Source organism: Corvus hawaiiensis, chromosome 31 (genome assembly GCF_020740725.1).
Source record: "Corvus hawaiiensis isolate bCorHaw1 chromosome 31, bCorHaw1.pri.cur, whole genome shotgun sequence".
Classification (NCBI taxonomy): domain Eukaryota; kingdom Metazoa; phylum Chordata; class Aves; order Passeriformes; family Corvidae; genus Corvus; species Corvus hawaiiensis.
In genome coordinates this window covers 1556471-1582663 of record NC_063243.1, presented here as the reverse complement: position 1 = coordinate 1582663, position 26193 = coordinate 1556471, and the positions used below count along the sequence as shown (strand labels likewise).

The 26193-nt window shown below is 57.4% G+C and overlaps 2 protein-coding genes across 2 annotated transcripts; one reads left to right on the top strand and one right to left on the bottom strand.

The window, feature by feature from the left end:
* Positions 1 to 3260: 3260 nt before the first annotated feature.
* Positions 3261 to 4416, top strand: LOC125318724 (zinc finger protein 3-like; the record flags this gene model as incomplete). Its single annotated transcript, XM_048289660.1, has 2 exons — positions 3261 to 3290; positions 3976 to 4416. Coding segments are annotated over exons 1-2 (471 nt in total), but the record flags the coding sequence as incomplete, so codon positions are not given.
* A 1165-nt stretch (positions 4417 to 5581) lies between these two features.
* On the bottom strand, positions 5582 to 7973 carry LOC125318810 (zinc finger protein 239-like). The gene is made up of 3 exons (XM_048289743.1): positions 7853 to 7973; positions 7394 to 7480; positions 5582 to 7209 (listed from the first exon to the last, which is right to left on the bottom strand). Exons 2-3 carry the CDS (start codon positions 7446 to 7448, stop codon positions 6476 to 6478), a joined length of 789 nt encoding a protein of 262 aa, XP_048145700.1. The 5' UTR covers positions 7449 to 7480; positions 7853 to 7973; the 3' UTR covers positions 5582 to 6475.
* Between the last annotated feature and the right edge of the window lie 18220 nt (positions 7974 to 26193).

Here is a 26193-nt window from a genome sequence, read left to right as displayed (position 1 = left end):
TATTCTGGCCAGGATGTGCAACAGAAATCATTTCATCCACACATAGCCCGGGTGTGCAGAGAAAATCATTCCATGGCACACGAGTTTTACTCGATTTTTCCTCAACTTTATACAGTCTAAACCCATATAAATCCATAGGTTTAATGTTCATTGGTTCCAAGTTGGGTAGTTCTTAGTATTTGGTTTCCTATTGGCCCCGGATTGCTTGGCCTCTGATGTTAATTAGGTGCACACTCCTTGATTTCCTTCTCAGCCTTTTCCAGAGCAGGGGTCTCCAGCTGTGCCGGGGGCAGTGTCTGGGGTAGCTGTTCCTTGATGTTTGCTGATGGGCGTTGATGTTTTGTTGATGGGCGTTATCTTTTGGGTATCTTTTGGGCTATTCCCAGTCTGTTGAGATGTTAAGCTCATCTCCTTTGAGTGGTGTAACATCCCTTAAAGTCCCAAGGCAGGGTCTGTGCCAGCCGAGCTTCCTGTGGAAGAGATTTCACAAGAGACAGGATTGTGGCCACAGACTGCTTGAAACAGACATCCCTGATCTCCACCCCCCACTAGGTCGGGAATTACTGGGGTGAGGAATTGCAAACATCAGTTCCAGGGGAGATAATTGAATATCTGGCCTGGGTCTGGCTCTTCTTCGTGCCCAAGCCAATGGCAGCAGCCGTACCCGTGGCATCTTGGTTTCTCTCAACAGCTTCAGAAGGTGTTTCTTTATTTCCCCATTCATTCTTTCTACCCGACCCGAACTCTGGGGGTGCCAGGGCGTTTGGAGGTGCCACTGTGTTCCTAAAGCAGCCAGAACGGCCTGAAGGATCTTTCCTGTAAAACGAGTTCCTCTGTCTGAGTCTATTTTCTGGGAGGGCCAGGGCAGGAGGCTCAGTTAATCTGCTTTTGAAGCCTTGAAACTTGTGCTTTCCTTCTGGTGTCCATGGTGGGGTTTCTTGGCTGGCAGGAGAGGAGTGTTGTAGGGAGAGATGCCTGGCTCCAGAAGCGCTGCCTTTAGCAGGGCCTCAGTAAGAGGCTGTAACCCCTTCCTTGCCTCCCTTGGAACAGGGTATTGCTTTTAGACACCACTTGTCCTGGTTGCTTCAGAGGAATTTGGAGAGGCTCCATATCTGATTTTGCCTATTTCCCTGGGGCTGCCCACACTTCTGGGTTCCCTTCAGCAGAGGCCTTCACAGACATTTGACACCAAGGTACAGCAGCATTAGCCTCTGTATCTCCTTTGACAATATGAATTTGCATTCCCACTTCAGCCACCAAATCCCTTCCCAGTAAATTACAATCACAAATAGGAACAAACAGAAATTGATGGGTTTCAAACCCATCTCCCACAGCTACTGATAGTGGTTGAATAAAACACCCCTGCTCATCTTTCCCACTTATTGCCTGAATAATGAAAGAACTTCTTGACAATTTCCCCCCTTAGGTCTCAGATTCGGAGTGGATCGAGAGGCCCCTGTGTCCATCAGGAGCGGCCTCGTCTCGATCCAGAGGCGCCCTGAATGTTCTCAAGGGCTCTGGTGCGGTGGGTCCCTGGTGTGCTGGGAGCTCTGAGAGCCCTGACAATCCATGTCCATCAGGGGTGGACTTGCTGGTGCTGAGGGTGCTGCTGTCTGTGCTTGCAGTGTCCTTGTGGCCTGCAGCTGGAGCCCTGATTCCTTGGCAGGGGCTGTTTGGGTGGGCTCTGCCGTGCCGAGGAGGGCAATGCCTGTGCCAGGTGCTTGTGGCCGCCGCCGTCCCCTGGGTGCTGGGGCCCCCTTGGGCCCTGCGGTTCATCCCTGGGGGGCTGTAGAAACTCTGCCATGGCCTTTGCCTTCACCTTGGCCTTTTGCTCATCCCTTCTTGCATTCCCCTGCTGAGCCTTTCTGGCCAAGTGCTGCAGGGGCTTCTTGTGCCTCTCCTGCAGCCCCCTCAGTGCCTGTGGGTGCTCATCCTCTGACAGCTGCTGAGCTTTCTGCACAATCATTCGTTTCTCCAGTGACCCAAACAAGATCGATGAAAGAAAATCCTGATCCTTCCACATCCCGCAGCCTCCTGGGGGCCGGGGGCCACTGCCGGCCCTGCCCGGGGGGTGTTGGGGTCAGGCAGTGCCCGGCGCTGAGCCCCGGCTGCCCCACAGCCCCGGCCCGGCCCCGCAGCTCCCCACAGGCCCCAGCCCGTGCTGCCCTGTCCTGCTGCTCCCCACCACAGAGAAACCCCCTGAAATCCTGAGCTTCTTTTTATTCCAGTCCTGGAACGCAGGGATACAAAGGAGATGGAGCTGGCCCTGAGGATAAGAGGGTTTTGGCCCTTTTTGAGGATAAAATTGTGGAAGGTTCTGGAAAACATAGCAATTCTCACTATTTTTCTCTTCCTCCTCTTTTCCATCTTCCTTTTCCTTTCTTCCCACATAGATGCCTCCTGCTGCTGTGTGCCTTAACCATATTCCTGCACATTCCCTTCAACCAATCCTTTCCCAGCACACCAACACCATCCGTCCCCTGTTGCTGAGACCCCTTCTCGACTTCCCTTTTTACCTCCGCTGGGTGTCCATGTCCTTAATTAGCTCTGGGAGAATGTGCAAACTACCTCAACATTGTCCCCTTTTGTATAGGACACGATGTCCATGGTTGTGTTGAGGCTTTGTTGTTGTTCTGGAAGTTGAGGAATTGAGCAGGAGCTTGGCTGAGCAGCAGTGTGTGTCAATCAGTGCCATTTTGTGGAGCTGATGGTTTGTGGTGTCACTTGCTTGTGTCCAAGTCGGTGTGGCTGTGTCCGAGCAGATTGAGAGCATGTGTTTGTAGGGAGGCGTTGCTGTTGTTCCTTGGCTGGGGGTGCCCGGTTTTCGGGCCATCCCCCCTGGAGCAGGGTGTCCCCCCTTGGTGCAGGCGCGGCCCTCAGGCAGCGCTCAGCCAATCAGAAGGCGCGGCGCTGGTGAGTCAGCAGTTGCCAGGCAGAGCCGCAGCGCCCGGCGCTCCCCAGCTGGAGCCCCCGTGTGGCCCGGCCTTGGCGCCCCCCGCGAGGGGAATTTGGGGAGGTGGGAGGGGGGGAGCGCCAAGGCCGGGCCGGCCCGTGCTGTGCTGGCAGAAGTGGCTGCGGCGGGGGCCGAGTGCGGGCAGGAGCGGCCGAGAGCCCAGCGCTGCCGCAGCCCGAGCTGCCGCAGCTGCATCCCTGCTGGTGCTGTGGGATGCGAGAGCTCTGGGGGGCAGAGCGAGCCAGGGGTGGGTGCTGGGCCTGGGGGGAGGAGGAGAAAGGCTGGAGGAGCAGGGCTGGAGACCAGAATGGTGAAAAGATGGACGTGGGAGCAGCAGGTGGGATTCTGCAGGAGAAGGAGTAGTGTGAGGAAGAGTGTGAGGAAGAGTAGGGATACAGGAGGAGGAGGAGGAGGAGCAGGAAGAGGAGGCACCGCAAGGTTCCAGCACTCGCTGTATCTGCAGCCTCCCCCCAGCCCCGGGAGCGTTGCCCCCCCCATGCAGCAGGTGATCAGGGAGGGGGATCCACAATTTTCCTGGGAGTGAATCTTGGTGTTTCTGAGGTTTCTTGGTCTCCATGTTGGTGCTTTGGTATTTTTGTGGGGGCTGAATGTGTTTATATTTTGGAGGGTGTTTTATCTGAATCTTGATGTTTTGGGAGTTTTGTGTCTGTGTCTTGATGTCTGGGGGCATTTTGGGCTGAACCTTGGTGTTTTGGAGGTTTTTATGGACACAAGATGCCCGGTGATGGACCTGGGCAGGAGGAGCCCCCAGCCCAAGGCGCTCACCCCTTGTTTTTTCCCCAATCCAGGATTTGTCATTCCCAAGGCGTGGCCGGATGGAGGAGGAGGAAAAGCCCCGGAGATGCCGCACGAGGAGGGGCTGCAAACGCAGCCCAGAGAGATCCAAGGGGGAAAGAGCCCCCCTGTGCCGGGAAGGCGGCCGGAGATCCAGGGGGAGCTCGGAGCTGGGGGAGAAGCCTCAGGGTGGGGAGAAGCCCCACAAGTGCCTGGAATGTGGGAAGGGCTTCAGGTGGAACTGCAAGCTGAGGGAACACCAGAGGATCCACACTGGGGAGAGGCCCTATGAGTGTGGGGAATGTGGGAAGAGCTTCACCAGCAGCTCCCACCTGATCCAGCACCAGGTGGTCCACACCAGGGAACGGCCCTATGAGTGCTTGGATTGTTGGAAGAGCTTCGGCCGGATCTCCGAACTGAAGGTACACCAGCGCACCCACACTGGGGAGAGGCCCTACGAGTGTTCTGAGTGTGGGAAGAGGTTTCCAAGCAGCTCCGATCTCCTCAGACATCAGCGCATTCACACGGATGAGAGGCCCTTCCGCTGCTCCGACTGCGGGAAAGGCTTCAAATACAACTCCACCCTCATCAGGCACCGGCGCATCCACACCGGGGAGAGGCCCTACGAGTGTCCCCAGTGTGAGAAGAGCTTCTTCAGCAGCTCTGCCTTGACCCAACACCAACGGAGGCACCACTAAGGGAAGCCCTGCGAGTGCCCCGAGTGCGGGAAGAGCTTCGTGCGCTGCTCCAGCTCCATCCCCCGTGGGAGGATCGGCGTTGGATGATCCCCAGTGACCCCCGTGGGGCAGAGCCCTGGTGACCCCGGTTCCGGGTGATCCCCGCTGGGTGGGGGGAAGGTGTTGGAGAGATTTCTTTGCCTTCTCCTTGTGCTGCTGGGATTTGGTTGGTAATAAATTCCCAGGCTGAGTCTGTTGTGCCTGTGCTGGTGTTTGCTGAGGGATCTCTCCCAGTCGTATCCCATCCCAAGAACACTCGGTTCCATTTTCTCTCCCCTGTGCGGCTGCGGGGGGCAGGGACAGAGTGGCTTTGGTGGGTGCCTGGCATTGTTCCAGCATCATCCCAGGCCATGGACATCCCTGTAATCCCAGTGTGCTGGTGCATTCCCCTCTCCTCCTTTCCAGGCTGCACTGTGATCTGAGAAATGCTTGTTAGGCCTTGGCTTTGAAAACAGCACCTGGGCTCAGCTCTTTCCGAGCTTGTCAGAAATACTGTCTGCTCCCAGGAATTGCTGAGGAGCTCCTGCTTTCCTTATGACCAGCCCTGGAAAAGGTTCCTCTTGCCTGAATGGCATAGCATTCCTGCTCTCCCACTTTCAGAGAAAGTGCCGACCCAAACTGTGGCCGGGATGAAACATCATTATGACTGAAGCCCACTCTCTTGTGACCCTCTCAACAGCGGCCCAAAAGGAGACCCTTTGAGCTCTCCTGGGCCGCCGCGGGCTGTGACCAGCAATCTCCCTCTGAGGGGGCCTCTCAGAGCCAGCAAACCTTCAGGTTTGCTATACCTGGAGATCGCCAAACCACGATGTGTCCTGGGCCAATATTCTCACTGCTCGAGGCCTGATCCTGTGCCCAGCAGGAGAGGAAAAAGCTTCCAAAGTGAGGATTTCACTGACCTCTGAGGGGAATTTTTCACAGGAACCTTCCTTGCCTGATTGTTTCTGTCTGTGTGCGTGCCCCTGCGCATATGCTATAACAAACCTGAGAGAAATACTGCTTTCTTAGGTGTTTGAGTCAAGGTTCTGAAAAGTTAAAATTTTAGCTAAGAGTTAGAAGAAATTTGTATTAAGACACAAAGTAGAAAAACAAAAGATAAGTTAATGCTTAGTAGATGCCTAAGCTAGAGCTAAGTGATGTATTATTTGCCATTATATTTTTAAGTTTTGTTTATAGAAGGAAACAAAATGAATGAACTGTCATCAAAAGAAATTGAAACTAATAGAACCAAGAACAGCACCTGGGTTTTGTAATAATTAATCAAAAGTAGGAGATCTTGGGCTGCGCCAAGAGGTCACGAAGGCCTGCCAACAGCAAGGAGGTAAAAAGGTCACTGTGAGGAAGACATTCCTGACTTCCTCTTTCAGGACCACTGACCCAATTCAAGAGAGAAACTGCGCATGCGTGAAAGACCAATGATCTCATTTTAATACAAAGCAGAGGATGGGAGGTGCTGGGGTCTTACATATGCAGAAGATGTAAAACTTTGAGTAATAAATAGAGAACGAGAAACCTTGTACTTGGCTGGCATGTCTTTAGGAGGCTACTCCCATGCCCCCCCACTGGTGCCTGAATAAACATACCACTTTCTAACTTTAATTAGTTAGAGGGTCTTTGTCCATGGATATCGAGATTTAATGAATCACCAGGAACCCTCAACTCCCTTGAAGCCAGCATCTCCCATATCCCCTGGAAGATCCCCCCACGTCCCCATCCATGTCTTAGTTCAACATCTTTATTTTTACCCTGGGTTTGGGTGTTTTGAAAGGACAAAGAGAAATGAAAAGAAAATCAAGGCCACTGGGAGCCAGGAAGAGGCGGAGCCCCCCAGCCTGGTGTCTTCCCACACAGATCACCAGCACCACGGAGCTCTGGGGCTCTGCCCAACGGGGGTCACTGGGGATCATCCAACGCCGATCCTCCCACGGGGGATGGAGCTGGAGCAGCGCACGAAGCTCTTCCCGCACTCGGGGCACTCGCAGGGCTTCCCTTAGCGGTGGCTCCGTTGGTGCTGGGTCAAGGAAGAGCTCTGTGAGAAGCTCTTCCCACACTCGGGACACTCATAGGGCCTCTCCCCGGTGTGGATGCGCCGGTGGATGATGAGGGTGTAGTTGCGCTGGAAGCCCTTCCCGCAGTCGGGGCAGCGGAAGGGCCTCTCATCCGTGTGACTCTGCTCATGTTTGAGGAGACTGCAGCTCCTTGGAAACCTCTTCCCACACTCCCCACACTCGTAGGGCCTCTCCCCTGTGTGGCTTCTCTGGTGGACAATCAGGTTGGAGCTCTGGCTGAAGCTCTGCCCACACTCTCCACACTCGTAGGGCCTCTCCCCTGTGTGGATTTTCCAGTGGCAGATCAGACTGGAGCTGTCTCTGAAGCTCTTCCCACACTCCCCACACTCGTAGGGCCTCTCTCCGGTGTGGATTCTCTGGTGGACAATCAGTCTGGACTTCCACCTGAAGCCCTTCCCACATTTTGAGCACTTGTGGGGCTTCTCCCCATTGTGAAGCTGTTCATGGACCCCCAGCTCCAAGCTCTGGCTGGATCTCCGGCCGCCTTCCTCCTTGGACCTCCTTGGGCTGTGTTTGCAGCCCCTCCTTGTGCAGCATCTCTGGGGCTCTTCCTCCCCCTTAGATTCCTGCCCCGTGGAGCCACTCAAAACGGCCTCTCCCACCAGCTTCTGCCACTGGGATTTGTTCTCTCTGGGCTCCGTGCTCAGCTCCCTGTCTGGGGAGGAAGGACAAGGAGAGGATGGCATTTGCCTCCGTGCCACAGGGAAGGGGAAGGAGATCCCCCCAGTCCGTCCCCGGCAGGACGGCGTCGGCAGCGGGGTTGTCCTGCAGCCGGGGACGATGCTGGGCTGGGAGATGGAGCAGGAGAGAAGGGAAAGGGGCACTGACTTCCTCCTCACCTGCCTGGGGCTCCCGGGGCATCTTCCTCTTCTTCGCGGCCTCCTCCTCCTCCATCCGGCCACGGCTTGGCAATGGGAAATCCTGCTCTGGGGGAAAACAAGGCCTGAGCGCCTTGGGTTTGGTGGTTCCGCTGCCCGAGCCCAGCTCGAGAAGTCGCCGCTCCTTTCAGTGTCGAGGGGCCCGGACCCCACTCATCTCCAGCCTCCCCCACCCCTCCAGGCTGCAGGGGGTCCCCCGGCTCCGGAATCGCCCCCCTCCGCTCTCCCTACTCCGGGGCTCTCGCGTTCCCCCCCGGCTCTCCCGGGGATCCCCAAAACCGATATCGCCCCCACACCCCCCCCAAGGGCCATTTGCGGCTCAGCTTTGGGCTCCTGCAAGCTCCGAACATCGCCTGCCCCGCAAAAATCCCTCCCGGAGACCCCCGATGGATTTGGGGCGAGCTCCCCCTCCCCGCTCACCTCGGGATGCGGGGGGGCGATGCTGCCGGAGCCGGGGGAGCTGCGGCCTCAGCGGGCGGGCGGGGGAACCGCGCGCTTCTGCTGCTGCTCCTCCTCTTCCTCCTCCTCCTTTTCCTGCTCCTCCTCCTCCTCCTCCTCCTCCTCCTCCTCCTCCTCTCTCCTTCCTCTTCCTCCCGCTGCTCCTCCGCTCCCGCCCCGGCCCGGGCAGGTTCCGACACCCCAAAGCAGCCGCGCTGTGCCCTGGGGGGGTTCCCAAAGCGGCCCCGCCCCGCGCGGCACTGGGACCGATACTGAGAGCACCGGGAAGGAATTGGGAGCACGATCCCTCCCAGTACGGCACTTACTGGGAGCACTGGGAGGCAACAGCGACTGGCGGCGGCTGCAGCCGGTGCTGGGCGTGGCCAGGATGAGGGCGGGGTTATGCAAAATGCAAGGGGAATACCGCGGTGTGATTGGTGGGCGTGGGTGGGCGTGGTTATGTAAAATAGGTGGGCCCTGCTCGGTGTGGCGTGTGGGCTTGTGGGCGTGGCCATGCAAATTACGCTGGTATTGCCCAGTGGTTTGTCGGCCTTGTGGGCGGGGTTATTCAAATAAGAAGGCCGGTCCGCATTTAGTTGTTGGACGTGGTGTCCGGTGTCCGGTCCCGGAGCGCGGAGCCCGGTTCGGGGGGTGTCCGGTGTCCGGTCCGGGAGCGCGGAGCCCGGTCCAGGGGGTGTCCGGTCCCGGAGCGCAGAGCTCGCTCTGGCCACTCGAGGAGGGGAAGTTTTGGGGTCCCCAGCGTCCCCTGGGGTGGGGAGGGGGGGATTTAGGGTCCCCAGGAGAGGGGGCGGCCCCCCGAGCTCCCCCCACACTTTGTGCTGTCTCCAAGAATGTCCCCAAATCTCCCCCCATCCCGGGGGCGCGGACCCCCATCCTAATCCCTGTCCCGATCCCAATTCCGATCCCGGGAGTGGCTGACCCCGATCTCGATCCCAGGGGCGGCTGATCCCGATCCTGACCCCGATCCTGACTAAGGTTCGGACCCCAATCCCGATGCCGGGGGTGGCTGACCCCGATCCCGGGGGTGGCTGACCCTGATCCTGACCCCGATCCCGATCCTGATCCCGGTCCCGGTGCCACGTGAGCGCTGATCCCGTTAAGAGCCTTTGCCGGGGTGGGGGGGTGACAGCCATGGCCGCCCCCCGGCGCGCACTGTCCCTGTCACCGCTGCTCCTCGGGCATCGGCCGGGACGTGGCCGTGCGGCTACCTGGGTGACGGGGGTGTCCCCAAATGTCCCCAAGGCGGGAGGGGACACGGGATGCACCGGGAGGGGATCGGGGGGACACCCCAGGACTGTCCCCAGCACGGGAGGGGGACAAGGGACAAACCGGGAGGGGATGGGGGGACACCCCAGGACTGTCCCCAACACGGGAGGGGGTCCCAGACAGGATTTTGGGGTGTCCCTGATGGGATTTTGGGGTCCGCAGTTCTGGCCACCACGCAGAACCTGTCACAGCCAGGTTTTGGGGTTCCTGGGGTGTTCCTGAGGGCTTTTTGGGACCCCCTGATGAATTTTTGGGGGTTTTTGGGGTTGCATGCGGGACCTGTGCCGCAGGGGATCCCTGATGGGGTTTTTAGGGTCCCTTTCAGGATTTTGGGGTCTGCAGTCCTGGCCACCATGCGGGACCTGTCCCAGCAGGTTTGGGGGTGTTCCTGATGGGGTTTTTGGGATCCCTGACAGGATTTGGGAGATTTTGGGACCCCTGGCAGCTTTTTGGGATCCCGAATCGCCCAAACTGGGCCAAGAGGCACTTCAGAGACAGTCAGAGAAGTGGGTATTTGCTTTATTCAGCACCGGATACGTGGGGGATCTCTCCTCCAAAAACACACACACACACACACACACACACACACACACACACACACGGCACTTCCTACAACACAATATTATGGGTAAAATTCATGAATATTCATCACATTCTTTGGGATAGGGGTGGTTATAGAAATCAGTTCTTGGAAGTCATTAATATCATTAGCATATGTGTCACACATGAGTGGTGTGTCCTGGTGGTCGCACTGAGGAAGGCTCCTCTTCTTCCTCGCGGGTCTTTCCAATGAAGATCCGTACTCTTCATCACAATGCACTTTTCACCTTTCTTTCTGGAGCACGGGCAGTCCTTTGTGGGGTGACTCAGCAGTTTCTGTGCTGGTTTCAAACAGATTCTTGTTCCTCTTATCTTGACAAGATTAGGGCGAATCCTGCTTCTCCGGTTTTGTGATTAACATTTGCTGTCTCCCAATAGTTAACTGTGCTTACATGAGTTAAGTATTGATCACTCGTTTCTCAATCCCCCCTTTTTCTTTGGTCATTTGTAATTCTTTACAAATCTCGCATGTCTTGAAAGTAAGTACCCTTTTCTGCCTTGCTTCTGGGTTTGTGCTTTTGCCACTGAGCATAAGCACGGCGATTCCAAGTACATAACTGTCGCTGCTGGAGCTGCCCGGTCACTCGCAGTGAGGGATCTGATGCGCTCCGAAGACCAAGATGAAGCTGGTCTCGCCGCAAGAGGCAAAGCTCTCAGGGTGCTGAATGGTTTGCACTCGCAGGCAGAGGCAAGAAGGAAGGAGGGGACTCCAGTAGAGTATCCAGGGCTTTGTTGTCCTCAGGGGGACCAGGGACCGAAGACCCCAGAAAAGGGGTTGCACAGCTTTTTAAAGGAGGGTTGGACAAAGGGCAGCAACAATCTCAGGGCCAGTCGGGAAGGAGAAGGGGAGGGTTCACAGGTGGAGTGACATACAATTAGCCAATGAGGGAAAACAAGGGGAGGGGAGAAATTCAAAGGGACCAAGGGGGTATCGAGGGGGGAAGAACTTTCTAGAAGGGGGAGGGGAAAGGGGTGGTGTACATCAAGGATTGGCAGCTAAGGCAAGGCGTATACAATGCAGCAAGGGGAGGGGAAACTACAAACTGATTGAAAATTAAATGATCAGGGACAGACCAAGTACGGGGGGGAAGGTGCACAGCAACATCTCCCCCGTTTTTGTTTAAAAAAATAAAGGAAACTTAAACCTTAAACTGGGGGGCTTTGGGTATGATCCCAGCAAGATGTTTCTCTGGTAGCCACGGCTACGGCTGCCTGGGTAGATCTTGTACCACTGGTACTCTTTAACGAGAAGGTTTTCTCTACTGCTGTGAGTAGGAGTCTTTTGATGCACCCAAAGAGTAAGAATAGAAGAAAGATGTTGTTAAGACCTGGAAGACTTTGAGGTTTATAAATATAAGGGGGAGTAATTGCAAGGCGCTGTACTGTATTTATATTGGTGCTTTAATAAATAATAAATCATTTAATAAGTAATAAAGTGATAGAATTACAGATGGACCATGACAGGAAAATAACTTACTGCAGGAAAAATTCCTCAGGACAGCTGGTTATTCCCAATATCTGCTGTAATTGAGTAAGGAGAAATGGACAACAAGCCATGTCTGATTACCAACATGCTGATGTTGTGCTCTCTTCCCCAGTCTGCTCTCCAAAGATCTGAGACTGACAAAGATGAAGGAATTTGAAGAGCTATTCTGGTTATTTCAGAGAAAGTTTAAAATGGAGAAGGGATTGAGGTGATTAGGAGGCTCTCATTACCCATCATTTTCAGTGCTGCCTTTTGTAGCAAAAGTGACAAATGTGCCCTGTTGGTGTTGTGTTGGTGTTTAGATTTTCTGAGTCCCTCAGCCCTGAGCTGGGTTCCCATCCTGGTGGAACTGTCCTGCCTGGTGCTTGCAGGATGCCCTGGAACAAACCCTCTGCCCCATCATCCACAACGAGCAGAAGGGCATGAGGACAGTGCTGCGAGGATGGGCAAGGAGGGGCACTTTGCTTGAGGGGAGTGGGGCAGGAGAGGCCTTCAGTGGCCTGGCAGAGATACTCCGAGTTTTTGTTGGTTTCCATACAACAAAAGGTTTCCCCTTCCCTCAGAGATCCGGAGTGATGCTCTTGGCCGGGTCCTCCTTTCTCTCCTGCCTTCCTTTGCCTGCTCTTTTCCCTCCCAGTGTCTCCCTTTGCCCAGGGCAGCTCCCAGCCAAAGACCCTCCCCTGATGGTTTTTTTTCCCCAATCCAGGAGCTAAAGCAGCCCTGGATGAAGTTATGGAGGCTGGCAGTGAAATGTCACTGTAAGATCTTGCTCCACTTGGGTTTCAGCCCCTTCAGAGCTTTGCCTTGAAGGGCAGGAACATCTTTTCCTCACTGGGAACTGGAATTCCAGCTCATTGCAGTGTGTGCCATGGATCCCAGAGGGGCATTCCCGAGGCTCCCACGCTGCTGCTCCTGCCGTGCCTCCCAAGGGAGCTGTGCAGGGCCAGGGGACAAGGTCCAGCAGCTGGGAGGGCTCCCAGAGCAGACAGCAAAGGCTGCTTTGCTGCACATTTTCCAGCTGGAAGCAGAGGGAAGAAGGGAAGGGAGTCCCTGACAGAATCCTGGCATGCTTGTGGCTGGAAGGGACCCTGCCCATGGGTTAGGATGCCAAGAGGGAGAGACGCCTGTGCCCCAGGGAAGGTGCAAGTGAGACCATATGAGGACAACAAACGGATTTTATTGGACATGCATTTTATTGTAACAACAAATGGGAGGGATGGGATTCTAGAGGATGTGTGGATGTGTATTTTAATTTGATATTATTATTATTACTATTTCCTATTTCTTCTTCTTCATCTAAATCTTCTTCTTCTTTGCCTTCTTCTTTTTAATTACTTCTACTACTCCTGCTTCTTCTTCGTCTTACTCTTATTCTTCTTATTCCTATTTTAATTTTTCTTCTTATTTACTACTACTGTTTTTTCTTCATCATATTCTTCGTATTCTAATTAATCTTATTCACTTGTTATGCTTATTCTTTTCTTTTTCATATTCTTATTGCTTACTACTATTTCTTCTTCCTCTTCTTCTTCTTATTCCTATGCTCTTCTTATTCTTATTCAACTTACTATTTTTATTAATATTCTATTCCTTTTTCTTCTTCCTCCTATTTACTACTGCTATTTCTTCATCATCACAATATTCCTATTCCTATTCCTATTCCTATTCTTTTTTCCTGTATGAGGAGGTTTTTTTTAATTTCCGGGGTTTTTTTTTTAAACTATTACTATTTCTTAAAGTCAGCTTCCACTTGTTGAGTCAAAGTCCTGCAGTCATGTCCGTGGCCTTTGATGCCACCAGGGGAGGTTCAGATTCAAGATCTGAAGCAGTTTTTCCTTGGCAGAGGCGTGAGGCACTGGAAGAAGTTGCCCAGGGCAGTGGTGGAGTCCTTGTCTCTGCAGCGTTCAGGAGCTGTGCAGATGTGGCCCTTGGGGACGTGGTTTCGGGGCGACGCTGGCGCTGCCCGGGTGCCAGTGGCACCGGGTGCCCGGCAGGGTCTCTGGGCACCTCGGTGACTCTCTGGGCTTCCCCGCCGAGCGCGCCGGCACCGAGCGCGCTCCACGGGCGCTGTTTGGGGCCGGCCACGCCGGTGACTTTGGGCGTCGGGGAGACGCCCCCGGCACGGCCCAAAGCAGCCGGGGCAGCTCAGGCTGCGGGGCCCGGCCAGGCCGAGGCCGCCCGTGCGGCTCCCGGGGGCCCGCGCAGGCCCCGGCCCGGCCGCCATCGGCAGCCCCGGGCCGGGCGGGCGCTACTCCCGCGTCCGCGGCGCCAGGCAGCGGCAGCGGAACAGCGCCCGCAGCGCCCGCAGCGCCCGCCTGAGGCGGCCGGGCCGCTTGCTGGGGGCAGCCGGCTGGGCAGCCGAGGGGCCGCGGGGGCTGTGCGGGGCAGGCCCCGGCTCCTGCCAGGCCAGCACAGGAGAAGCTGCGGGTCCCGTGGCGGCTCGGCCTCGCACGGGGGGAAGCGAGGCCCAGAGCGGCTCCCGTGCCGGGCGCTCGGCCCAGGCCTCCCGAGGGACGGGCGCCGGGAGCCCGTCTGCCGCAAGAGCTGCCAGGCTTCGGCGCCCGCCTTCTTCGCGCAGCTCGAGGACGCTGAGTCCGTCCCAGGCGGCGTCCTTCGGCAGCGAGGGCGGGACCCCGAAGCTGAAGATGCACGTGTATTGCCAGGTGCTCTGTGTGAGGTCTCTGTCGCTGCCATCTTCCTCTATGCAAACCTCTCGGTAGATGTACTCTTCCCCCTCATTGAGCTCTGCGTGGCACGGCTCTGGCTCGATGCCGTTATCCCCGTCAGAGGGGTCTTGGGAGCTGCTGACCTCTCCTTGGGACAGCTCTGGCTTTGCCGCACCTTGGCACTCTTGGGACAGCTCAAGCTGGGTGTGGTATTGGCAGTCTTCATTGTCTCCAGCTGAGGTGCCCTCCTCGCTCCCTTTCTCTGCCAGGAGTGACCCCTTGTCTGCCTCCTGGCCCCTCACCCTTCCTTCGCCCTGCTGGGACAGCTTTGGGTCATTCCCCTCTTCTTCCCCTTGGGGCAGCTCCTGGACTTTCACTCTTTGTTCCCTCTGGTAGAGCTGTTGCTGTGCCCCATCTCCCCACTGCACACTCACACCCATCTTCCACGGGTTCAGCCCTTGGTGACTCCACACTCCGCACAGGGACACTTCCTGCACTGGCACTGCTGGTACCCACTGGGACAACTCACGGCCTGTTGCCTCTTCCCACAGGCGAATCTCTTGGGGCCGAGTGTCTCTCCCCTGGCAAGGCTCCTCATCCATGCCAGGTTTCCTCTCTGCCTCCTTGATGACAAAGGGCCCCTGCTCCTCTTCAGTGTCTGTCTGTGGCCTGACTGAGGCACTCTCTGCCCCCACCAAGTGCCAGCTGAGGGTCTGGTCTTGCAGCTCGCTGGGCACAGGGGTGGGTGGCTGGGAGGAGCTGGGGTTTGCCTTGTCCTCTTCCATCTCTGAGGTCCTGTAGCACAGAAGGATTGCGGGAGCTGCTTCCTTCTGCGACAGTGGCTCTCAGCGGACTGGGCACTCCAAGGTTCTGTGCCCCTTAGATACCCTCGGCCAGGGTGGAGCTCTCTGATGTCACAAGGGTCTCTGGGCACCCCCAGGTTCCGCATGGCCAAGGGCCCTGACACCACGCGCCTGTGTCACAAAGGGCCGTAGCCGGTGCCCCTTCAGCAGCCGAGCCTGCTGGAAGTAGCACTGAGCAGGCCCTGGACTTGGGCACTTGTAGCCCTTGGCCTCTGTGAGGCTTTGGCCACAGTCCCACTCAACAGCCCAATCTCCACACACTGGCTTTGGCGGGTGGGCTACTCAGGGCACGAGCCATTGGCCAGATGGCCGCAGTCAGGGACTTGGGGGCATTGGCTCCATGTGCAGCTGCAGGCCGGGGACGAGGGGTGTCCCTCAGGGCTCTGCCTTGGCCCTGGGGCTCTTTAGTGGCGTCCCCAATGACACAGGCAGGGGCTCGAGCTCCCCCTCAGCACGTTTGCAGGGGACGGGCAGCTGAGCGTGGCAGGGGCACCATGGCAGGATTTGGCTGTGCACAGGGACCTGGGCAAGGTTGAGAAGTGGCACAACGAGAACCTTACGAGGCCTCACAAGGCCAAGTGCCAGGTGCTGCACCTGGCCCGGGGTGATCCCCGAGTCCCGGATTCATCCAGGCCGGAAGAGACCTTCCTATCCCTCAGTTTGGGGCTGCCTCCCTGGCCGCTCCCAGCACCTCCAGAAGCAGCTCTGGCTGGGCCTTGGGGTTTCTGGTGCCCTTGCCCACTTCCAGCAGAGCTGGTGTAGTGGGTTGATCCTGAGTTGATGGACAGTCTTTTAGACTAATGATGCTTCTCACAGTTTACACATTTAAACCACACGGAAAGGCAGGAATTCCTTTCGTTCCAGCTCTCCTGCCGGAAGGTGGGGCGGCCTTGGAGCCTCCGGGCCCCGCCGGGCCAGGGCCCCTGCACCCCCTCCTTTCCCAACGCCGCGGCACAGAGCCTGTGTCACTGCTGGGGGGAACTGTCCCAGAGCCGCAGGCAGCTAAAGCCAGCCATGGACTGCTCACAGCTAAACCCATCCGGCGCGGCTCCCTGGGACCGGCGGGTCCCTCTCCTCTCCACGCGGAGCCGGCGGAGCCAGCGGGAGCCGGTGGAGCCTCCTGTCTGCAGCCAGCACACTCCGCGCTGAACTGAAGAGGACACCACGCAGCCAGCAGCACAAAGGGAGCGAGGCTTTCTCCACCGTAAAGCCCGAACAAGAACACTCTTCAACGTGGCGGCTTCAGAGTCAGAGAGAAGAGAAAGCGAGTCCTGTGGGACGGAGCTGGAAATGGAGATGGGAGAAAAGAGGGCGGTGCCGCAATTCTCGTGCATATCTTAAAAACCTTCCTGCAGGCCGTGGTAAGAAACTGTAATATCACAAACTGTTTGTCTCTTTGATCCATTTGGAGTACATGGTGGGATGGAGAATTCACGCGTGGCCCGTGAAAATTGTGAAGAGGGGCCATGCCAGAAGCAGTGACAGGCTTTTAGAGACTTGTGGTGAAGAAAGCCTTTGTGTTCAGGCCAGAGTAACTCATCCTTAAAAAGATTAATAACCCCATGTGATGGCCCATGTCTGGCAGTGTGAAGGAACTCTGAGATTTTTCAGGGCAGAGATGTTTTACACCACAGCAGATTGTTTCTTTCTGGGCGGGTCTGCTGTTGGTGGCACTTTGGGAACCACGTGATGCAGAAGAAAACCCTTTTTTCCTTAAGCATAACAAAGAGACTTTTCAAGAACTGCAACATCGACCAAAATCCCATGTTCTGCTTCCTTTGTGCGAGTTGGGTAAAAGGAGGGAAGTGCTGGAAGAGAGGGGAGGTTTGCTTGAATTTCGTGTTATTTGCTTTTAATTCTGTTGGTAATAAACTTTTTCTTTGTACAGCAACTGTTTAAGTTTGAACCTGTTTTGCCTCACAGCTCTCTAGTTTTCCTCAATATTTTCTTATTTTCCCCTTATGAAAAATAACAGATTTCGTGTGCTTGACGCTCAGCTGCGTCAAACCACGACAGGCAGAGCCCTGGTGCCCCCCGTCTGAGTGATCCATGTTTGGATCCAGTGTCCTGGGTTTGCATGGCCAGGCTTTGGAAACAGGGGGCCTCCAGGGGTGGCTTCCTTGAGCAGCTTCCAGAAGTTTCCCCGTGTCCGGCTCCTGTTCCACCCCGCCCCTGAAGGCGAGGGTAACCCAGGGTCTGGTTCATGGCTCCCTGGGGCAGATTAGAGTGAAACAACAGTGAAAGATCTGTGTTTATAAATATATCTCTGTAGGGTTTATTTCAGAACAGTTTGGTTACTGTGTTTGGGGGGGGTTTGGAGCCCTTTTGGTTACCATCTCCAGTAATATTAAAAGCATAAAAATAACACTTAGGAAATGTATAAGGGCAAAGGAAGTATGAGAGTAGAAGGATACAGAGTCAGCAGCCCTGGATCAGCAACAAAACTTTTGGTTTGGGTTGTTCCAATGTCCCTGTCCTTGGTGTAAGTGATGGTCCCAGGCTGGATCCCGTGGGGGCTGGGGAAGCCCCGGAAACTCCAAGTTCCGTGGGTTAATACAGGTTCAGGTTTGGGTGAACACCCAGGCACCTCCCCCGGGGGAGTTTTGCAGTGTCCGATGTCACACTGTGGATCCCGGGGCACTTTGGGGGCTCTGATGGTTTATGGCCCCTTCTAAGACATGGCCCTGCCCCTCCCGGCAGCGCAGCTGAGCCGGGCATGGCCCATGCGAAGGGATGGAAACCTCCAGCCCTCTGTGTGCATGTCCCGGGCCTGCCCCGGGCGGGTTCCCAGAGCTGGGCCAGCTGTGTAAGGGAGGGCGCTGCCCTGCTCCAAAGCCCTGTCCCACCTGGCCGGATCTGCTTCCCATCGGCCTCTGCCCTTCCCTGGCTCCAGGCCCGGCTCGTCCCCTCCGGGCTGGGTGTTCCCCCCTGTGCCCCCGGGCGCTCCCTGTGCCCACGGCCAGCAAAGGCCCCGCTGCTGTTGCCGGTGGCCAATGGTTTGAGCCATTAACCCGGAACATTTCAGTCCCTCACAGCTCTGCACCCCAAAAGCCGAGAGGGATCGAAGGCGCCTCAAAGCGACTCCATCCCACTGCACACGGCTCAATTCCACCTCAAAACAACTCCATCCCACCTCCAAATTTTGGGGTATCCCCTGTGCCCAAATTGCTCCCAGTTGTAGATGTTCCTGCCCATGAACTTCACCCAGTTGTTGTCATCAAGGAAGTGCCAGTGGGCTTTTCCCCAGGAATGGAACACACCTGTGTGGGAGACAGGTCAGGGGATGCCCCCCTCCAGCAGCCCCCAGCACCCCACAGCAGGTTGGGAGCTCAAGGGACCCCCCTGGACACCCCTTTCCCACCCCTCTCTGCCCCACGGCCGCCTCAGCACCAGCTGCTGGGTGGGGAGGAACCCCCCATGAGACCCCCAGGGAGGGACAGGGGTTTGGGGAGCCTCCCGTGAGGTTCTGCTCCCCCGAGAGCCCCAGGGAACAGCTCAAGAGATCAAGTGATGGGGAAACGAAGGGACTCCCATGGGAAATCCTTTCCCGCTGTCCCCCCGGCCCTTATCCCCCTCTCAGACACCTTTCCCATCGTCCCTGCGCCCCTCCCCACTCACCCAAGAGCTCCTCACCCGCAGCCGGGGGCTCCCAGCACCCAGAGCGGGGTGACACGGGGGGGACACACGGGGGTCCCCATTCCTGATCCATCCCAGGGCCGGTTTTGCCCCCCCAGTATCAGCTTCTCTGCGGGGTTCCCCAGAGTCCCTCCCCAGTGTTCCCCAATAAACGGCACTGGGGTGAACTGGGAAGCCTTACTGGGAGCACTGGGAGCAGCTGGGCAGGGGCAGAGTCACAGCGGGGTTGGGGGGGACACACGACCCCCGCAAAATCAGCGCGGGGATGGAGCGGGGGGTCCCGGCCGGGCCCGAGGCCACGGGGAGGGGCTGCGGCCGCCGGCGGCTCAGGAGCTCTGTGGGCAGAGCAAAGGGGGTGACACCGGGCTGGGGCCCCGGGGGGGCACACACGCTCTGGGGGAGGGGGGATGCGATCCCCGGGACCCCCCGTCACCTCCTCGAGCAAGTGAAAGCCGAGCCCCAGCGCCAGGAAGATGAAGCCCAACACGAAGTCCCCGATCCCCGTCAGAATCTGGCTGCGGGCAGTGTCTGCTGGCATCTGTGGGGGGCCCACAGGGGTCAGGACCTCTCAAAAAAAACCCCAGAGAGCCATCAGGACCCCCTAAACCCCTCTTTTTTTTGTCCCCAATCTGTCCAGAACGCCGTTAAACCTTCCAGCACATGCCAAACCCACTCTCATCTCCTCCAGGACTCCACAAGCCCCATCCCAGTGTCTCCCTGCCTTCCGAGGATCCCCCAAACCCTCTCCCAGCCCCTTTGCCGAGCCTGAAAAGAAGGGTGGCTCTTGATGGAATGCCCAACACCGAGAAACAGGACAAGAGATCGGCCTAGAAGCATAGACAGCTTTGGGCTGGAGTGTTCTGAGAGAAGTGAGCTGCCCTCGTGAGAGGGGAGTGGATTGAGGGCACTGGGGAGGCACTGGGAGGGCACTGGGAGCGACTGGGAACGGAGCGCGCGGCACTGGGAGGCCGAGTCCAGCACGGGGCAGTCGGCGCTGCGGGTCTGCCTGGCAACTGATGAGTCATCAGAGAGACGCGCTCTGATTGGCTGAGGGGCGTCAGCGCCACGCAGGGCTGCGATGGACACGCGCGGGGGCACTGGGAGACACTGCGATGGACTGGGAGGGACTGGGAGAGACTGGGAGAGCTCAGGGGAACCTGGGAGGACAAGAGGCCCCGGGGATGGGCTCCAGGGGGGCTGAGGGGCTCCAGGCTCATCCCCAGGGCAGGGCCCGAGGGGACTCGCTCTGCCCGACGTTCTGCACCTCTGCGCTCCGCCAGCAACGGGGCAACGATCTCGCGGTTGTGCCGGCAGAGCCTGTCCGCCAGAGCCCCTTTGTACCCCACTCTTGCTGCATGGCTGTTCCAGCACTGCGCCTGTTTCTCCCCACACGGGGTGTCCCCCACCAACAGCCCCACATCGCTGGCGAGTGCAGTTGCTGCTCCCGGTGTCAGATGCTCCTCTGCACCAACCTCACCCGCTCGCTGCCCTTCATGAAGTGACACTCGGACTTCATCATCCCCTGGAACACCCCTGTGTGTGCGGGACACAGCTCAGGGGGTGCCCCCCTGCAGCCCCCAGCACGCCCAGAGCTCCGGGAGCCACCCCGGATCCCCGCTCCGCACCCCCTGTGCCCCACGGCCGCCATGGGACCCTCCTGCCCGTGCTCCCACTTCCTCTTTTCCACCCTTCTCCCTATTTCACATCCCCTCCCCCGCCATTTCCAGCCGCTCCCCAGAGGAGTTTTGGAGTCCCATTCCCCCCTTTTCACCCTTTCCACCCTTTTCCCCACAATCCCCCAATCCCCAGCCCACTCCCGCTCACTTTTAGGGTCCCATCCTCCACTTTTCCCCACTTTCCCACCCCCTCCCAGCCGTTTCTCCCCCACTCTTCAGCCCCCTCCTGCTCTTCCTTTGAGGGTCTCCTCCATCTCTCACTCATTTTAGGGGTCCCATCACCCCTTTTTCCCCTTCTCCTCCCCTTTCCCATCGCATCCCGCCCCCCCCCCCCCCCCCCCCGCTCACCCGAGAGCTCCACACCCGCAGCCGAGGGGGCTCCCAGCACCACCAGTGCCACCAGTACGGCACCAGCTGCCACCACTTGCCCCATGGCCAGTGCTGGCCATGATTTTGATTGGCTGAGGGGCTTTAGGGACGCTGCAGCCTCGCAGTGGGGTTTTTTGGGAGGGGGAACCTCGAGGTGCTGGGCAGGTGGGAGCTCAGCTGTGCCCAGAAATGTGTCCCCAGGGACGCGGGATCTCAGGGGTGCCCATGGCCTGGGGTGACGCTGGCCCGGTGCCAGGCACCCACCAAAGCCACTCTGTCCCTGCCCCCCGCAGCCACACAGGGGAGAGAAAATGGAACCGAGGCTTCCCGGGTGGGGAAAAGGATCGGGAGAGATCCCTCAGCAAACACCAGCACGGGCACAACAGGCTCTAATTAGAGATATTAATTAAATTGATGACACCGAAAAAATAAGAGCAGGAGAATGAGAAGGAAAAGAAGACCCTTAAAAACACCCTCCCCCCACCCCTCCCTCCTTCCCAGGGGCTGTGGGGGCATCTCTGCATCCGGCACCTCCATCTTTGGAGCTGCCAGGGATTGGCTCTGCCAGACATGGAGGAAGCTTCCAGATCCTTCTCTCAGAAGCCACCTCTGAACCAACCCCACTACCAAAACCAGGCTGTGCAAGACTAATAGAGCCCGAAAACTGGGGACCCAGGTATCCAGGAGCTCAGCTGCACCCCAAAATGGGGATGGAGATGTCCAGGGGCTCAGCTGTGCCCAAAAATGAGGCCCCAGCTGAGGGTGTTCCCTGCTTGGCTGAGCGCTGCCTGAAGGATGGGGCTGCAGCAAGGGGAGACACCCTCCTCCAGCGGGGATGTCCCGAAAATGGGGGACCCCCACAAGCCCCTCCCAACCCCCGGGGCTGGGCTGGCCCTGCCTGGATGCCGGGAGACACCAAAACTGCTCTGTCCCTGCCCTCTGCAGCTGCACAGGGACAGGAAACACAAGGAAAGGCCCAGGAGCTGAGAGAAGGACTGGGAGAGATCCCACCCCGAGCACCGGCACGGACACAACAGAGCCAGCCTGGGCCCAGGGAGGGAATTTATTCCCAACCAAATCCCAGCAGCAGAAGGAGAAGGCAAAGAAATCTCTCCAACACCTTCCCCCCACCCAGCGCGGATCACCCGGAACGGGGGTCACCAGGGCTCTGCCCCACGGGGGTCACTGGGGATCATCCAACGCCGATCCTCCCACGGGGGATGGAGCTGGAGCAGCACACGAAGCTCTTCCTGCACTCGAGGCACTCGCAGGGCTTCCCTTAGCGGTGCCTCCGTTGGTGTCGGGTCAAGGTAGAGCTCCTGGAGAAGCTCTTCCCACACTCAGGACACTCGTAGGGCCTCTCCCCGGTGTGGATGCGCCGGTGCCTGATGAGGGTGGAGTTGTGTTTGAAGCCCTTCCCGCAGTCGGGGCAGCGGAAGGGCCTCTCATCCGTGTGAATGCGCTGATGTACGAGGAGAATGGAGCTCCTCTGAAACCCCTTCCCACACTCAGAACACTCGTAGGGCCTCTCCCCAGTGTGGGTGAGCTGGTGTGCCCTCAGTTCGGAGCTCCGGCCGAAGCTCTTCCAACAATCCAAGCACTCGTAGGGCCGTTCCCTGGTGTGGACCACCTGGTGCTGGATCAGGTGGGAGATGCTGGAGAAGCCCTTCCCACATTCCCCACACTCATAGGGCCTTTCCCCAGTGTGGATCCTCTGGTGTACTCTCAGATAGGAGCTGTAGCTGAAGCCCTTCCCACATTCCAGGCACTTGTGGGGCTTCTCCCCACCCTGAGGCTTCTCCCCCGGCTCCGAGCTCCCCCTGGATCTCCGGCCGCCTTCCCGGCACAGGGGGGCTCTTTGCTCCTTGGATCTCTCTGGGCTGCGTTTGCAGCCCCTCCTCGTGCGGCATCTCCGGGGCTTTTCCTCCTCCTCCATCCGGCCACGCCTTGGGAATGACAAATCCTGGATTGGGGGGAGAAACAAGAGGTGAGCGCCTTGGGCTGGGGGTTCCTCCACCCAAGTGCATCACCGGGCATCTTGTGTCCATAAAAACCTCAAAAACACCAAGATTCAGACCAAAAGTCCCACAGACACCAAGACACAGACACAAAACTTCAAAACATCAAGATTCAGATAAAACACCCTCCAAAATATAAACTCATTCAACCCCCACAAAAAAACCAAGCACCAACATGGAGACCAAGAAACTTCAGAAACACCAAGATTCACCCACGGGAAAATCGTGGATCCCCCTCCCTGATCACCGGCTGCATGGGGGGGGCAACGCTCCCGGGGCTGGGGGGAGGCTGCAGATACAGCGAGTGCTGGAACCTTGCGGTGCCTCCTCTTCCTGCTCCTCCTCCTCCTCCTCCTCCTCCTCCTCCTGTGTCCCTACTCTTCCTCACTCTCCTCTTCCTCACACTACTCCTTCTCCTGCAGAATCCCACCTGCTGCTCCCACGTGCATCCTTTCACCATTCTGGTCTCCAGCCCTGCTCCTCCAGCCTTTCTCCTCCTCCCCCCAGGCCCAGCACCCACCCCTGGCTCGCTCTGCCCCCCAGAGCTCTCGCATCCCACAGCACCAGCAGGGATGCAGCTGCGGCAGCTCGGGCTGCGGCAGCGCTGGGCTCTCGGCCGCTCCTGCCCGCACTCGGCCCCCGCCGCAGCCACTTCTGCCAGCACAGCACGGGCCGGCCCGGCCTTGGCGCTCCCCCCCTCCCACCTCCCCAAATTCCCCTCGCGGGGGGCGCCAAGGCCGGGCCACACGGGGGCTCCAGCTGGGGAGCGCCGGGCGCTGCGGCTCTGCCTGGCAACTGCTGACTCACCAGCGCCGCGCCTTCTGATTGGCTGAGCGCTGCCTGAGGGCCGCGCCTGCACCAAGGGGGGACACCCTGCTCCAGGGGGGATGGCCCGAAAACCGGGCACCCCCAGCCAAGGAACAACAGCAACGCCTCCCTACAAACACATGCTCTCAATCTGCTCGGACACAGCCACACCGACTTGGACACAAGCAAGTGACACCACAAACCATCAGCTCCACAAAATGGTACTGATTGACACACACTGCTGCTCAGCCAAGCTCCTGCTCAATTCCTCAACTTCCAGAACAACAACAAAGCCTCAACACAACCATGGACATCGTGTCCTATACAAAAGGGGACAATGTTGAGACAGTTTGCACATTCTCCCAGAGGTATTTAAGGACATGGACACCCAGCAGGGGTAAAAAGGGAAGTCGAGAAGGGGTCTCAGCAACAGGGGATGGATGGTGTTGGTGTGCTGGGAAAGGATTGGTTGAAGGGAGGGTGCAGGAATATGGTTAAGGCAAACAGCAGCAGGAGGAATCTATGTGGGAAGAAAGGAAAAGGAAGATGGAAAAGAGGAGGAAGAGAAAAAAATGAGGACTGGGATGTTTTTCAGCACCATCTTATCCTCAGAATTTGCCAGCTGATCCAGATCTTTTGTATCCCTGCTTTCATGGACAGGAAAACAAGGAGGTCAGGATTTCAGGGTGTTTCTCTGTGGTGGGGAGCAGCAGGACAGGGCAGCACGGGCTGGGGCCTGTGGGGAGCTGCGGGGCCGGGCCGGGGCTGTGGGGCAGCCGGGGCTCAGCGCCGGGTACTGCCTGACCCCAACACCCCCCGGGCAGGGCCGGCACTGGCCCCCGGGCCCCAGGAGGCTGCGGGATGTGGAAGGATCAGGATTTTCTTTCATCGATCTTGTTTGGGTCACTGGAGAAACGAATGATTGTGCAGAAAGCTCAGCAGCTGTCAGAGGATGAGCACTCACAGGCACTGAGGGGGCTGCAGGAGAGGCACAAGAAGCCCCTGCAGCACTTGGCCAGAAAGGCTCAGCAGGGGAATGCAAGAAGGGATGAGCAAAAGGCCAAGGTGAAGGCAAAGGCCATGGCAGAGTTTCTACAGCCCCCCAGGGATGAACCGCAGGGCCCAAGGGGGCCCCAGCACCCAGGGGACGGCAGCGGCCACAAGCACCTGGCACAGGCATTGCCCTCCTCGGCACGGCAGAGCCCACCCAAACAGCCCCTGCCAAGGAATCAGGGCTCCAGCTGCAGGCCACAAGGACACTGCAAGCACAGACAGCAGCACCCTCAGCACCAGCAAGTCCACCCCTGATGGACATGGATTGTCAGGGCTCTCAGAGCTCCCAGCACACCAGGGACCCACCGCACCAGAGCCCTTGAGAACATTCAGGGCGCCTCTGGATCAAGACGAGGCCGCTCCTGATGGACACAGGGGCCTCTCGATCCACTCCGAATCTGAGACCTAAGGGGGGAAATTGTCAAGAAGTTCTTTCATTATTCAGGCAATAAGTGGGAAAGATGAGCAGGGGTGTTTTATTCAACCACTATTAGTAGATGTGGGAGATGGGTTTGAAACACATCAATTTCTGTTTGTTCCTATTTGTGATTGTAATTTACTGGGAAGGGATTTGGGGGCTGAAGTGGGAATGCAAATTCATATTGTCAAAGGAGATACAGAGGCTAATGCTGCTGGACCTTGGTGTCAAATGTCTGCCAAGGCCTCTGCTGAAGGGAACCCAGAAGTGTGGGCAGCCCCAGGGAAATAGGCAAAATCAGATATGGAGCCTCTCCAAATTCCTTTGAAGCATCCAGGACAAGTGGTGTCTAAAAGCAATACCCTGTTCCAAGGGAGGCAAGGAAGGGGTTACAGCCTCTTACTGAGGCCCTGCTAAAGGCAGCGCTTCTGGAGCCAGGCATCTCTCCCTACAACTCTCCTCTCCTGCCAGCCAAGAAACCCCACCATGGACACCAGAAGGAAAGCACAATTTTCAAGGCTTCAAAAGCAGATGAACTGAGCCTCCTGTCCTGGCCCTCCCAGACAGGGAAAAACCATTTGAATTGCATGGGGATGTTCATCGGGGCCATGCCAAAGGAATTCCTGGGCTCAAATGTTTAACCCAGTGGCCAGAGAGTGGCCTCATTGTCTGCAGAATTGTGCAGCCCCGGCATTAATGGGAACTGAGGCCTGAAAACTGACAGCAGCACAATCTCTGATTGTTCAAGCCTGGCATCAAGGTAAAGCTTTGTTAACCAAAGGGGCCTCTAAATGGATGAGCAGCGCTCGGTTCTTACAGAATGAAACTTGTTGGATGGAACAGGAGGATTCAGAGTTGAGCACAGGGCAAGGGTTGAACCCAGCCTCCTGTTTGAACGGCCCTGGACACGGGGCTGGCAAGAAACCCATGGCTGCAGTCAAGTGACAGAGCTCCAGACCCGGGCTAGGAGAGATTTACCAGACATTCCCTGGCCTGAGGGAGAAAAGGTGTTTAGGGATGGCTCTGCAGGGGCAGCAGAAGGGAAAAGAGTGACAAGACACGCTACTCTGAAGGAAAGGGAATGAGACAAAGCGCAGCTCAGCGCCCGCATGCTCAGCTCAAAGGGCCGAGCTGGGGGTGCTTGGAAGAGCCTGGCACTGAAATGCCCTGAGCAGGAAGGCTTCAATATCTTCTGCTAACAGCATGGCAGCTCACAGCGGGGCAGAAGCATTTCTGACTGCTTCAGCAATCCCTGCATCAGTTCTTAAGGCATGTTTGGAACAAACAATTCCAAGATATGGATTGTGGAAGCAAGAGACTCAGACAGTAGAACTCATTTTACAGGAAAGATCCTTCAGGCCGTTCTGGCTGCTTTAGGAACACAGTGGCACCTCCAAATGCCCCAGCACCCCCAGAGCTCAGGTCGGGTAGAAAGAATGAATGG

Coding starts and splice junctions, on each gene's coding strand:
- LOC125318810 (XM_048289743.1), bottom strand. CDS start 7,448: ATGGAGGAGGAGGAGGCCGCGAAGAAGAGGAAGATGCCCCGGGAGCCC. Junction 7,210..7,393: donor GCCCCGGGAGCCCCAGGCAG/GTGAGGAGGAAG, acceptor CTTCCTCCCCAG/ACAGGGAGCTGAGCACGGAG.